The 12,625-nt window shown below is 37.6% G+C and overlaps 1 protein-coding gene across 1 annotated transcript in view; it reads right to left on the minus strand.

The window, feature by feature from the left end:
• DNAH6 (dynein axonemal heavy chain 6) overlaps positions 1–12,625 on the minus strand; it is a 244,011-nt gene that overhangs the window by 208,646 nt on the left and 22,740 nt on the right. The window contains exons 2-3 of the mRNA XM_035001185.1: positions 10,814–10,979; positions 8,682–8,914 (exon numbers count right to left, since the gene is read on the minus strand). Coding sequence (XP_034857076.1) covers positions 8,682–8,906 — 225 coding nt within the window. The 5' untranslated portion in view covers positions 8,907–8,914; positions 10,814–10,979. The remainder of the gene's footprint in view (positions 1–8,681; positions 8,915–10,813; positions 10,980–12,625) is intronic.

Consider the following 12,625-nt stretch of genomic DNA (forward strand, 5'->3'; position numbering starts at 1 on the left):
AAATAAATAAATAAATAAATAAATAAATAAATAAATAAATAAATAAATAAATAGAAATTGTGGCATTATATTAGGCTGATCAAATTTCAGATTAAAGCAATAAAATCCAGCATTCAACATGATACACGAATGCAAGGAATTCACCATAATGGCTTTAAGTTTCTAAGCATTATGATTTTAGCATGATAGCTAATCTCTTACAACTGGAGTGAGAAAAAAAAGCTTGGAAATAAGCACAGGAATCAGCTGTTAAGCTTTCAAGTGTATGTAAATTACATTTGGTTTTGGCTAAAAATCCCTCTTGAGCCACTCACTGAAGAAAGGAAAAACACATAGATGGGGGTGGGAGGATCTCAGCTATATAACAGTGTGGAAAAGGAATGCAGACCAGAATCACAAGGTAAGAAGGGGGAGAAAAGCTTCTGCACAGCAAATGAAACCAACAACAAAATGAGAAGGCAGTCTACCAAGTGGCAGAAAGTATTTGCAAATCATATAGTGATAGGGGGTTAAGACCCAAAATATATAGAGAACTCATACAACTCAAGACCAAAAACAAAATAATCCAATTAAAAAATGGGCAGAGGATCTGTATAGACATTTTTTCCAAACAAGATGTACAGATGGCCAGCAAGTATATGAGAAAGATGCTCAACATCACTAATCATCAGAGAAATGCAAATCAAAACCATAATGAGATACCACCTTACACCTGTCAGAATGGCTATTATCAAAAAGACAAGAAACAAGTGTTTGTGAGAATGTGGAGAAAGGGGAACCCCCATCAATATTTGATAACACAATTTATATCTTTTTATCTTATGTATTCACAACGAAGTATTGCAGCTGTATTTTTACTACTTTTGTCTTTTAACCTTTAACTAGTTTTATAAATAAGTGATTAATCCACCACCTTCACATCAGATTATCCTGAATTTTACTATATATTCACCTTTACCAGTGAGATTTATACTTTCATGTTTTCCTGCTACTAATTAGAGTGCCTTTTCATTTCAGCGTCAAGAAGTCCCTTACAGGGGCGCCTGGGTGGCTCAGTCGGTTAAGTGTCTGTCTTCGGCTCAGGTCATGATCCCAGGGTCCTGGGATTGAGCCCCACATCGGACTCCCTGCTCAGTGGGAAGCCTGCTTCTCCCTCTCCCACTTCCCCTGCTTGTGTTCCCTCTCTCGCTGTGTCTCTGTCAAATAAATAAATAAAATCTTTAAGAAAAAAAAAAGTCCCTTACAATTTACTTTTTAATAACAAAGCAACAAGCAAATATGTATATATAGAAAGAGAAAGAAAGCAAATATGGTAAAATACTAACAATTTTTTAATCTAGGTAGATGGTATATAAGTATTCATTTTACTATTATATCAACTTTTCTGTATATTTGAAACTCTTTATAGTAAAATGTTGGGAGAAATTGATTTTTTCAAATAAACTGGCAAAAATACAAAAAATTAGATAGATTCATATAAACCATAATAGTGATCATCTCCAAGCAAGGAGAGAGGGCACTGAGACTAAAATGGGGTACAAAAGGTATCTGAAATGTATTTGTAACATTCCTTTAAAAATAGATATTAGGGCGCCTGGGTGGCTCAGTTGGTTAAGCGACTGCCTTCGGCTCAGGTCATGATCCTGGAGTCCCTGGGTCGAGTCCCGCATCGGGCTCCCTGCTCGGCAGGGAGCCTGCTTCTGCCTCTGACCCTCCCCCCTCTCATGTGCTCTCTCTCTCATTCTCTCTGTCTCAAATAAATTAAAAAAAAAAAGATATTAAATCAAACTAAGCAAAATTCAATATTATTAACTTGGGATACATATACTTGTCTACTATACTTCTCTTTATATCTTTTTGTATATTTGAAATTTTCATAATAATAGAAACAGAGGAAAACTTCTTAATATAACTATTTAGCAAAATCAGCAGCAAACCTCAATCACCCTAAATAGTAAAAACCTAAAGCCATTATGAAAATCAAGAACAAGATCGCTATTTTCGGGACGCCTGGGTGGCTCAGTCGGTTAAGCGGCTGCCTTCGGCCCAGGTCATGATCCCAGGGTCCTGAGATCGAGTCCCATATCGGGCTCCTTGCTCAGTAGGGAACCTGCTTCTCCCTCCCTCTCCCTCTGCTTGTGCTCTGTCAAATAAATAAGATCTTTAAAAAAAAAAAAAAGATCGCTATTTTCACTACCAACTTCATTTTTCAATTCTCAAATGGAAGAAGCATCTAGAACAGGGTCAGTAAACTTTTTCTGTAAAGGATCAGACAGTAAATATGTTAGGTTTTGTGGGCCAGATGGTCTCTGTCAGAACTACTCTACCATTGCAGCACCAAAGCAGCCTTAGACGATACGAAAATAAATGGATATCACTGTGATCCAATAAAACATTATTTACAAAAACAGGTTATAGGACTGGACTTGACCCATGGGCCATAGTGACTCCTACTCTAAAAAATAAAGTAACTGGTGTAAACACTAGGAAAGAAAGGCAAAATTATCTATCAATGATATTTATTATATACATTAAAAATAAAAGCCTAACTACTGAAGTAACTATAAGGATTTAAAAGAATATTGCTGAGGTTTCTGGTTACAAAGTAAACAGACAAAATCCATTTGCTTTTCTCTGTATTAAAAATAAACAGAAACTGGATCACAATAAAAAACTGAGGTTGAAATATTTAAGAATTTAACAAGAAAAACACAGGACCTTATTATAGCAAACTATAAAATCTCACAGAGAATGAAAAACAAAACCTGCAAAAGTATAAGGAAATGCCAAAAGCTAATTGTGGGAAAAATTACATGCTCATCTCCATATATGTCAAAAAGGCATTTGATAAAATTAAACTATTTTTGATAAAAATCTATTTGATTTTGTTAAAGCTTGTTTGTTTGTTTGTTTATGTAATCTCCGCACCCAACGCAGAGCTTGAACTTAACGAGCCCTAGATCAAGAGTCGCAAGCTCTTCTGACTGAGCCAGCTAGGTGCCCCTATTTATGATTTTTTAAATAAAAATCTATTTTTGATAAAAACATTAATCAAGAAAGGATAGATACTTCCTTAAAAATCTCAATGGTTAATATCATGCTTAAAGGGGGAACACTTAGAAATATTCCTACTAATCTCAGGAGAAAGACAAAAAATGTCTACTGTCCTTACTGTCATTTCTAATATTCTACAGGTATTAGCCAATGCAATAGTCCAAAGACACAGTATGAATATAAAACTCGGAAAGAAGGTAGCAAAAGTGTCATTATTATCAGATGATTTTATTGTTTGCCTGAAGCACCTGAGAGAATAAACAGAACACCTAGCACAAAATTAGCATCCAGAAATAAAACCTGTTCATGAGCTTAATAAGAAATAAGTAAAAGTCATATGAAGAAGACTTTAAAACACTCATGATGGTCATGGAAGAAAAAGCAAACAAATAAAATTCTATTTTGTTCTTGACTTGGAAAATTAATTATAATAAAAGTCAATTTTAAGTTAATCTATAAATTTAACATGATCCTGACAGGATGTCTTGGAGATTAGACAATCTGACCCTACATTTAATACATAAAAATTATTAAAAAGAATAGCCACAAAAGTTCTGGGGGGAAAAAAGAGTGATCAATGAAGACCAGCCCTGCCAGATATTAAAATGTTATAAAACTACAATAATTAAAACTGTGTATTCTGGACACATGAATAGGAAAGCAGATCAATGAATCAGAATAGGAAGTCCAGTAATGGATCCCAAAATCTAAAAGGGAACTGAGCCTACAATAAAGGTGATAATTTTAGGAAAATAATATTATTCAATAAATGATAATGAAATAACTGGGTAGTTGTTAGGAAAAAAGTTGGATCCTCTCATTCATTACAGTGGGAAAAATTATGACTAGATCAAAGATTTAAATGTAAAATAACAAAAATAATAAAAATAATCTTAAAGTAATTTTTAAAGAAATGTATCCATGACATCACTAGATAATTTTATCTCTACAATCTTGCTAAATGTAGGGCCTAAGTATTCCATAAAACTCAGAAGACATAAATTACTTAACTGCATAAAAATTAGGAATTAAAACAAAACTTGAAACTTTTATCATGCTTATCACAGATAAAGGGTTTATTTCCTAATATATGAAGAGCTCATGCAAATCAGTAAGAAAACTACCAACTACCCAATTAGAAAGTAAGACATGAGATTCCTACATTTCACAGATAGAAAAACAATAACTCCTGAACATATGAAAAGATGTTCAACCTTATTCAAAAAAGAAATTTAAATTAAAACTATTCTGAGATAGCATTTTTCTTCTATTACTGAAGCAACATTTACTAACCAAAATTACAAATGAACATATGTTTTGAGTTGGCAATTCCATCTCTAGGAAGTCTGCCTACAGATAGCAGCTCACATGTATAAGATATGTCCAAGATTATTCACTGTAACACTGTTGTCATAAAAATACTATTTTAAAAACCTAACCTATAAATTTGGGGCTTGCTAAATAAATTATGGCACATTCATCTGTGATAGGATATTATGAGCTATAAAGAAAATTGATATAAAAAAACTTCTTGAACTGATATAAAATGATCTCCCAAGCTACGTATTAAATGAAGAAAGCAAAGGGCAGGAAAGTTTGTTTAGTACGGTAGTTTTAGGCTTATAAAATTGTAATACATCTCTGAAAGCATACACAGCACTCTTATCGTTGGACTGGTTGCCTCTAGAGAAGGAAGCTGGATGGATGAGGGACGGTGGGAGGAAATAGACTTTAACTGTGCAACTTCTGTACATTTTAAAATGAATTACTTAACTAAGAAGGACAAATGTTAAAGTTTATATGGAAGGATAACTATCTAAAACAGAGGATATATAAAAAATAAGAATAGTGAGGAAGCAGTTGTCTTCTACTTATCAAAACAAAGCTACAAAGCCAATGTCACCAAAACAATGTGGTTAGATCAGTAGAGAAAAGAATCAAGAATCTGTAATAAGGTCTCACCATATATGAGAATTTTATACATGATAAAGGTGGTGTTTTAATTTAGGGGTGAAAAACATGGTGCTAGCAAAACATTTTGAAGAGAATGTAGTCCCTTTCCTCACATCAGATTTAAAAGTTCACATGAACGAAAGCTTTAAATGTAAAGTACAAAAATAAAGAAGAGTAAAATGGAAGAAAATGTGGGGAAATGCTGTCAACAGAATGAGTATAAAATGGTGGTTAACGGAGAGAAAACAAAAGTCCAATACAAAGAGAACGCTGCAATCCGGTAAGAACAGGATCCATTACCACTAATCACATGGGAGATGATTAGCAGCAGCCTGTGTGAGCATGCAGTTTCAGCCTTCCCAATCAGGCAATAAAAGGCTGGAAGATATTACAGGAAAACCTAGGAAAGGGTGAAAGTGAAATTTAATTTAGGCAACACATAGGCACTGGTTTGAGAAACTGGTCCCCAAGTAAAATGTGTCTGAATCAAATAAAATTACATAGATATATTTTTTTTCTCTCCAACCCAACAATACCAATCATGGAACTCTATCCCACAAGAATATAAGCACCAGTCAGGATGGATAATACAATGATTTTGCTGCACCACTGTAAATATTTGTAAAACAAATGTGCCAAAAGAGAATGATTTAATAAATTATGGAATATTTGTGCAATGCGATACCTTAATGGGATAGGCAACCATTAAAAAAAAAGTTACAGAAATGTCATCTGAAGGACCTCTGGGTGGCTCAGTCAGTTAGGCCTCTGATTCTTGATTTCCGCTCAGGTCATGATCTCAGGGTCATGAGATTGAGCCTGGTGTCAGGTTCCTGGGTGGGTGTGGTGGGCTGGGTGTGGAGCCTGCTTGGGATTCTCTCTCTCCCTGTCTCTCTCCAGCCTACCGCTCCTCCCCACAAAACACACACTCACACTCTCTCTCTCTAAAAAAAGAAAGAAAGAAATATCATCTGACCTTGAGGAAGTCCTACAATGTATATTTAGATGTAAAAAGCAACATGTAGAGTACTATATTTATATTTATAATATGTTTTAAGACAAATGTCCGTAAGTCTAAATATGTATTTCGTGTGTGTTTATCCATTTGTATAAAACTGAGTGTGGAGAAAGGCAAGAAGGGATATACACTAGATTGTTGTTGACCTTAGATACCATAGACAAGGGGCTCTGAGATGGGAGAATGTGAAGGAAAAAATGTAAAAGAAAAAGAACAGAAGAGGGAAAGGGGGTGGGAGGGAGGAAGGGAAAGAAAGGAGGAAAGAGGGGGGAGGGGTAGGAAGAGGGAAGAGGAAAATGAAGGGGATGGAAAGAGAGAAGGGGTAGCAATCACAAAAAGAACATACCGTAGTATTAATACTATATAAACAAATCAAACTACAGATACCCATACACATGAAATCAGTCACTTGAATACAAAGCTACTTTCTCTCTGCATGATGGAAATTCAGGTAGTTTTCACTTTATTCCTTACTATTTTTAATACTGTATGAACTACCATATTCATGGATTAGTTATATTGCTCTAGTCATCTTTTCATACCTAACAACAGCCCCAAACCTAGTGGCTTAAAAAACACTTCCACTACAATTTAGGCAGAACTCAGTGGGGACAGCTTGCCTCTGCTCCATTAAGGCATCAGCTGAGACAGCTCAAAGGCTGGGGACTGGAATCAGCCGATGCCTTGTCCATTCACATGTGTGGCAGGTGATATGGGCTATAGTCTGGGACTTGTTCAGATGACATCTCCTTAAGGAGACCTTTGTAGTCACACAAGCTAATGTAGTCTGCCATCTGTTTCCAACACATTCCCTGTATTATTTTCTTAATAACACCTATCATTACATGACATTGTTCAGTCTATTTATTTAGGGTTACTAGAATGTTAACAGGAATCTTGTCTGCTTTGTTCACTGCTATATTCCCAGAGCACGGTCCAAAGCCTGGTGCATAGTGGGTACATGATAAACATTCAATATACACAATTAATTGCACTGAAGACAAACAGAACAAATTTAATCATAAAGGGGTTACACTTTTGCCAAGTGAAGGTAAATATGTTACAGAGAAATAAATGTAAAAGGTTTCATACTAAGTCCATGGGAGAAAAATGATAGGTAGGCCCTGATGCCCCACACATGCAGTAGAGGCACACGGAATGAACTCCCTAGAAGAGACAGCAGGGGTCAGTGCCATAAAGCAACCTAAAAATAAAAACAACAGATCACAACTACGGATGCTCAAGATTGTTTTCCTTCAAAATGAATAAGTACTGAAGTTTGAAAAACAATGGGATAAGGGTTAATACTCATAATATATATATATATATATATATTTAAAACTCATAAACTGATAGGGAAAAAGGTTAACAATCTGATTTTTTAAAGTTTTTAAGCAATCTCTACACCCAACGCAGGCCTGAACTCCCAACCCCGAGATCAAGAGTGGCATGCTCCACCCACTGAGCCAGCCAGGTGCCCCAACAATCTAATGTTAAAGTGGGCAAAAGTTATGAACAGAATCCACAATACAGTAATATGCCAATGAATGAATGAAAATACACTTCACTAATAAGATGCAAATTGCAACAATGTGATGCCATTTTAACCTGTCAGTCTAGCAAAAAGAAAAGAACTGAGGGTCAGGTTTGGCGAAGATGTGGGCGAATGGGCCCTCTTCTACATTGTAGGTAGAAACTGGTTAAACCTCAACAGCAATTGAGCAATATTTTCAAAATTAGAAGTGTACCGAAGTCTATGACCTATAAAATGACACTTCCAGGAATCCGTCTTTATATGTACAAAAGCAAGCCCATCCCATGCAGCATTATCTGTAGTTACAAAATAAAAACAGTAACAAAACAAATAGCAAATAAGCTGAATTCCCATCAATAGGACACCAGTTAATCGGTTACCCATGCAACAAAATACGGTGGTGCTGTTAGAAAAGGTAGCTTGTTAAGCGGGGATTGGAAAAACTTCTGTATGTTTATTTCACTTTGAAAATCAGTATGTATTCCATAATCTTATTTTAAAGTTATATATGTTTATACACACACACTTGAATAAACATATAAACAGCCTAAAGGGCAACCGCTAACAGCAGTAAGTAATGTCCCAGGGTGGGAGTGATAACCTTCACTTTTTACTTTATGCATGTTCACTGCTCCTTTCCATGGATTTAGAATTATCCAAGGGCACAAATGGATTCTTAAAATTAAGTATTTTCAGACATGCACAAAAATTTTTAGGATACTAGGCATTTACTTTAAAAGTAATAAATTGAAATAACTATATGTATGTAACATATATATTACTCTTCTTGAAGGTACAAGTATTAAATGGTACCCTAATATCTCAAAGAGCCTTACAACTTACATCATTAAGTATATATATTGTACATAATCCTAAAGAGGATTTATCTGCTAGAAAACTTTGTTCACAACTGTATCCCCCCCCATCTTGAACAGTGCCTAAAACTCAGTATTTTTTTTTTAAATAAATGTTCACAGTGTTTACAGCTTCACAAACAAGTCTTAACTTTTAGGCTTTCATTCCTTCTTTGTTAATTAAGAGTCTGGAAATGACCATCGCCCATAGGAATTTTTCAAGCTCCTGTCTAGCCAAAATTGGCTAAATGCTGGATTTTGAACTTACCAGAGGCTCTAGTTTTATAGGCTGCTGTCGTTTTCTTGTTCTCTCTTGAGCTTTTGTAGTGTGCCTGAATGTCAGGAACTGTGTGTCAGATTCATTTTCGGTGGGTACTACAAAACTCAGTCTTCCCTTTGCTGTTATACTGTTCAGTCTTGCAAGGGCAGGGTTTTCCACCTGCTCTTCAATATTTTTCAGTTTGACATCCTTCTCTGAGGTGTGAAAAGCCATTCTCACTCCTGGAAAGAGGAGGGTCAGCAAAAGAAAAATGAAAAGTAGAGCAAAAGAACTGGGGAAGTGGGACCAGTGTAAGGGACTTAAGAACTAGGGAGTGCTGAATTTGCTCAGCCCTAAGGAAAACCCACAAAGTTACTCATTTCTTCCAGACTAAGGACCTGAATCAGAGAAGTGAAAATGCCTGGCCTTCAAGTAGCTGGGGCGGGATCCAGGAATTTGCATTTCTAACAAGTTCTTAGATGCTGCAGATGCCACTGATTTGGGGACCATACTGGTCTAGATTTGGAAGGATAAAAAGAACTGCAATTAGTATTGAGATCAATGTTTTTCATGCGTGAGTATGCAAAATATCTCCAGGAGAGCTTGTTCAAAACACAGGTAATTTTAATGCAGGCAATCTGAGAAATACAGCCTAGGTACTCCAAAACCAAAAACCAAAACAAGAAACAATCAAAGGGAAAAATAGGAGTTGAGGACTAAATCCTAAAACACTGCTCCTGGAGCTTTCATATGCATGAGGAAATTGTTAAAATGCACACTCTTATTCACAACACTAGAACTACGAGCCTCTAGTAGTGGTCTTGCATCCTCACCACCTCTCCCACTCCCACCCCTCCAGGTGGGTGGAGATACTTCCCTTCAAAATAGAACCATAGCACATACGGTCTTGAAACAGGTGTCAGCAGGCCTAGGTTTTAGTCTAGATCTGTGTTGACCCATCAGAATCTCCTATGCAATTTCAATTTTTCAAGTAGCCATATTAAAAAACCCAAAAAAGGAACAGGTGAAATAAATTTTTAATAATGTGCTTTATTTAATGTATCTAAAATATTCTCGTTTCAACATGTAATCAATACAAAACGTATTAATGTTTTATTTCATTGTTACTACATTTTCGACTTCACATTGAGAGCAGATCTCAACTCAGACTCGCCGCTAGTGGCTACCATATTGAGTAGCGCGGCCCAGATCTGATCACTCCGTGAGAGAGCTTGGACCAGTCTCCTGATACCTCCATTCCTCACTTTCCACCCCTCTAAAATGATAGGGAGCTAGTAAATGGCCACTGAATGCTCTCCCACTGACTTTCTCTGCTTCTCTGAGCCTTATCCTCACGTGCTCCGAAAGCCAAGCTGACTCCCTGGCCTAGAAGTCGGAGCCCAGCCCCACAGCTCTCTTCCGCAGGACTCACCAAGTCAGCCGAGGGCGGCCACAGCCGCCGCTGTCGAGGGGCTCCAGAGACAGCAACACCAGGTCTGGTAGTAGAAAGTTGACTGTAGTCCGGAATGTTTGCTGTTGCCTAGCAACCACCCGTCCTCTACAGACGTGCAATGCGCCTGTGCGCGACCTGTCGCTACGGCAACGCCTCAGCCAACCGCAGCTCTGAGTCCCTGAGCCCGCCGGCCAATTGAACCAATCAATGCCTCCGAAACATTTCTATGCCGCTGGTTGGTGGAGAACACCCACTCGACCTGCGTGGTCGCTCCTCGGCGCTGGCAACTGGCCGCTGCTTAGGCCGGTAGGCAAGGCGGTCGAAGGAGGTGGCCGGGTGTGTTTACTCCCTCCCTTCTCCTGCGGTAATCTTTTCTGTTTCCCTTCATAAGGCCTGAGACTGACTTGATGGTTCCTGTACTCTAACTTTCTCTAGTTAGAAGAGTCAGAAATCTCGGGAGAGGTAGGTGCCTTGTATAGAGTCCCGCTCTCGAAAGGAGCTGGGGAGCGACCATCCAGCATCTCTGTCCCACCCACCAGCCTCCTCCCGGGAGTAAGGAGGGAATGTGGGCTGTTCTTCCCCTCAGACTCCACCGTGTCCTTTCAACTAATGTTCTTTTCCACCTGGAAGGTAACCTAGTGTCAGGCACAGCATGAGCCCATATTACTTGGTCCCGCGCTCTACTTACCAAAGCGGACTCTGGATCTTGTTCTGGCATTTGGGCCCACCTAATTAAGTCTCCGAACGATTGCTGCTAATACTTTGTGGAAGCGACGCCACCGAAGCCCGATCCAGGTTGCTTACTGAAGATGTCATCCCAGTTAATGATCAGGAGAAGCAGCCCTTTCACCTGCCTGAAGGAAATGTTACCACCAAGTGGCAGAGTCCTGGTTTTCAACCTCCCCTCCAAAATGACATAATCACCGCTGGAACTCATCGTCTTCTTTTGTGCTTTTTGGTCCCTCTTTTTTTTTTTTTTTTTAAACCTTGATATTTGTTTCTTGCCTTGAATGCCAAACCCTATATGAAGTGCTTGACCTATCATACAACCTGCATTTTCTCAATCTTAACATATTCAGGTAGGTATTTTACATGCTAGATAGGACACCACCTACAGGGTAGAGAATCACCTATCAATAGAGCTGGGATGGAGATTACAGATCACCTAATACAGCTCCTCCATTTGATTAGTAAGAGAACTGAGACCCAGAGAGGAAGCAAGTGATTTACTCCAGGTTAGGCAGCTACTCAGGGCAGATACAGAACTTAGAATACAGATCTCCTAATCCCTAATCAGATACTGGATACAGCAAGGGAGTAACTTGAGTTCAGAAACAATTCAAAAACACCTCAAATGTAGACATAAAAATACGAATTCACCAGAGATAAAAGGTCCACACAAAGCCAGTTGGAGCCAATAAAATATAATAATTTATATAAACTAGTAATTAAAGAAATTTGAAGCCAACCCAATACATCAAAACATAAAATTAGAATAATATGCAGTGCTAGACATATTTATAAAATGAATTTCATTTCACATGTGCAGTGAATATTCTAATCTGTTCCCTTAAACATTGACATAGTAGAGACAAAGGCCATTGCTTCTCAGCCCCAGATTTTTGTTTGTTGTTGTTGTTGATGAAGTTGAATGTTACCTTATGCTGCTGAGAACACTCCAAGAGTCAAGGAAAGTGAGGGGTAGAAGACCTTGACACATAGAGTTTAGTAAGGGTATTGCTATATTAGAAGCTACTCATCAAATCTCTCCAAGCTTATTTTTTAATGTGGCAAGATATCATCTTTATTATCAACTTAATAGTTTCTAAATTAGTGCAGACAGACAAGAGTTTTATGTATACCCTGTTGATTTTTTTTCACAGTTACTATAGATAATAATAATTGTTACAGTTTACTGGGTGCTTTCTATGTGCCAGGTACTTTGCATTTGTTCTTTTTTTTTTTTTTTTTTTAAAAAAGATTGTATTTATTTATTTGACAGAGAGAGAGACAGCGAGATAGGGAACACAAGCAAGGGGAGTGTGAGAGGGAAGCAGGCTTCCCGCTGAGCAGGGAGTCCGATGTGGGACTCAATCCCAGGACTCTGGGATCATGACCTGAGCTGAAGGCAGACACTTAATGACTGAGCCACCCAGGCTCCCAAAAGGTCACATCTTTAACAGTGAAAGTAAAAATGGTTAAAATTGATTGAGCATTCAGTCAAGATTTATATTCTGAGCCCTTTGTGAAGTAGTTATCACCATTATACTAATCATTGCAACAACTTTATATTATTTTAGAGGTATTATTGTACCTGTTCCACTAATAGGGAAATTGATGTTTAAAAAGATTACATGACTTACCCAAATCACTCCAGAGGTGTAAGTGGCAGAGCTGAGAGACAAATTCAGATCCATCAACTTAAATAGTTAAATTTCTGTAAGATTCTAGAGCAAGAATATTGAGTCAGGGAATTCTGCTACTGGCTATATGTGGACTA

Source organism: Mirounga leonina, unplaced genomic scaffold (assembly GCF_011800145.1).
Source record: "Mirounga leonina isolate KUSES-001 unplaced genomic scaffold, KU_Mleo_1.0 Mir_125, whole genome shotgun sequence".
Lineage (NCBI taxonomy): Eukaryota > Metazoa > Chordata > Mammalia > Carnivora > Phocidae > Mirounga > Mirounga leonina.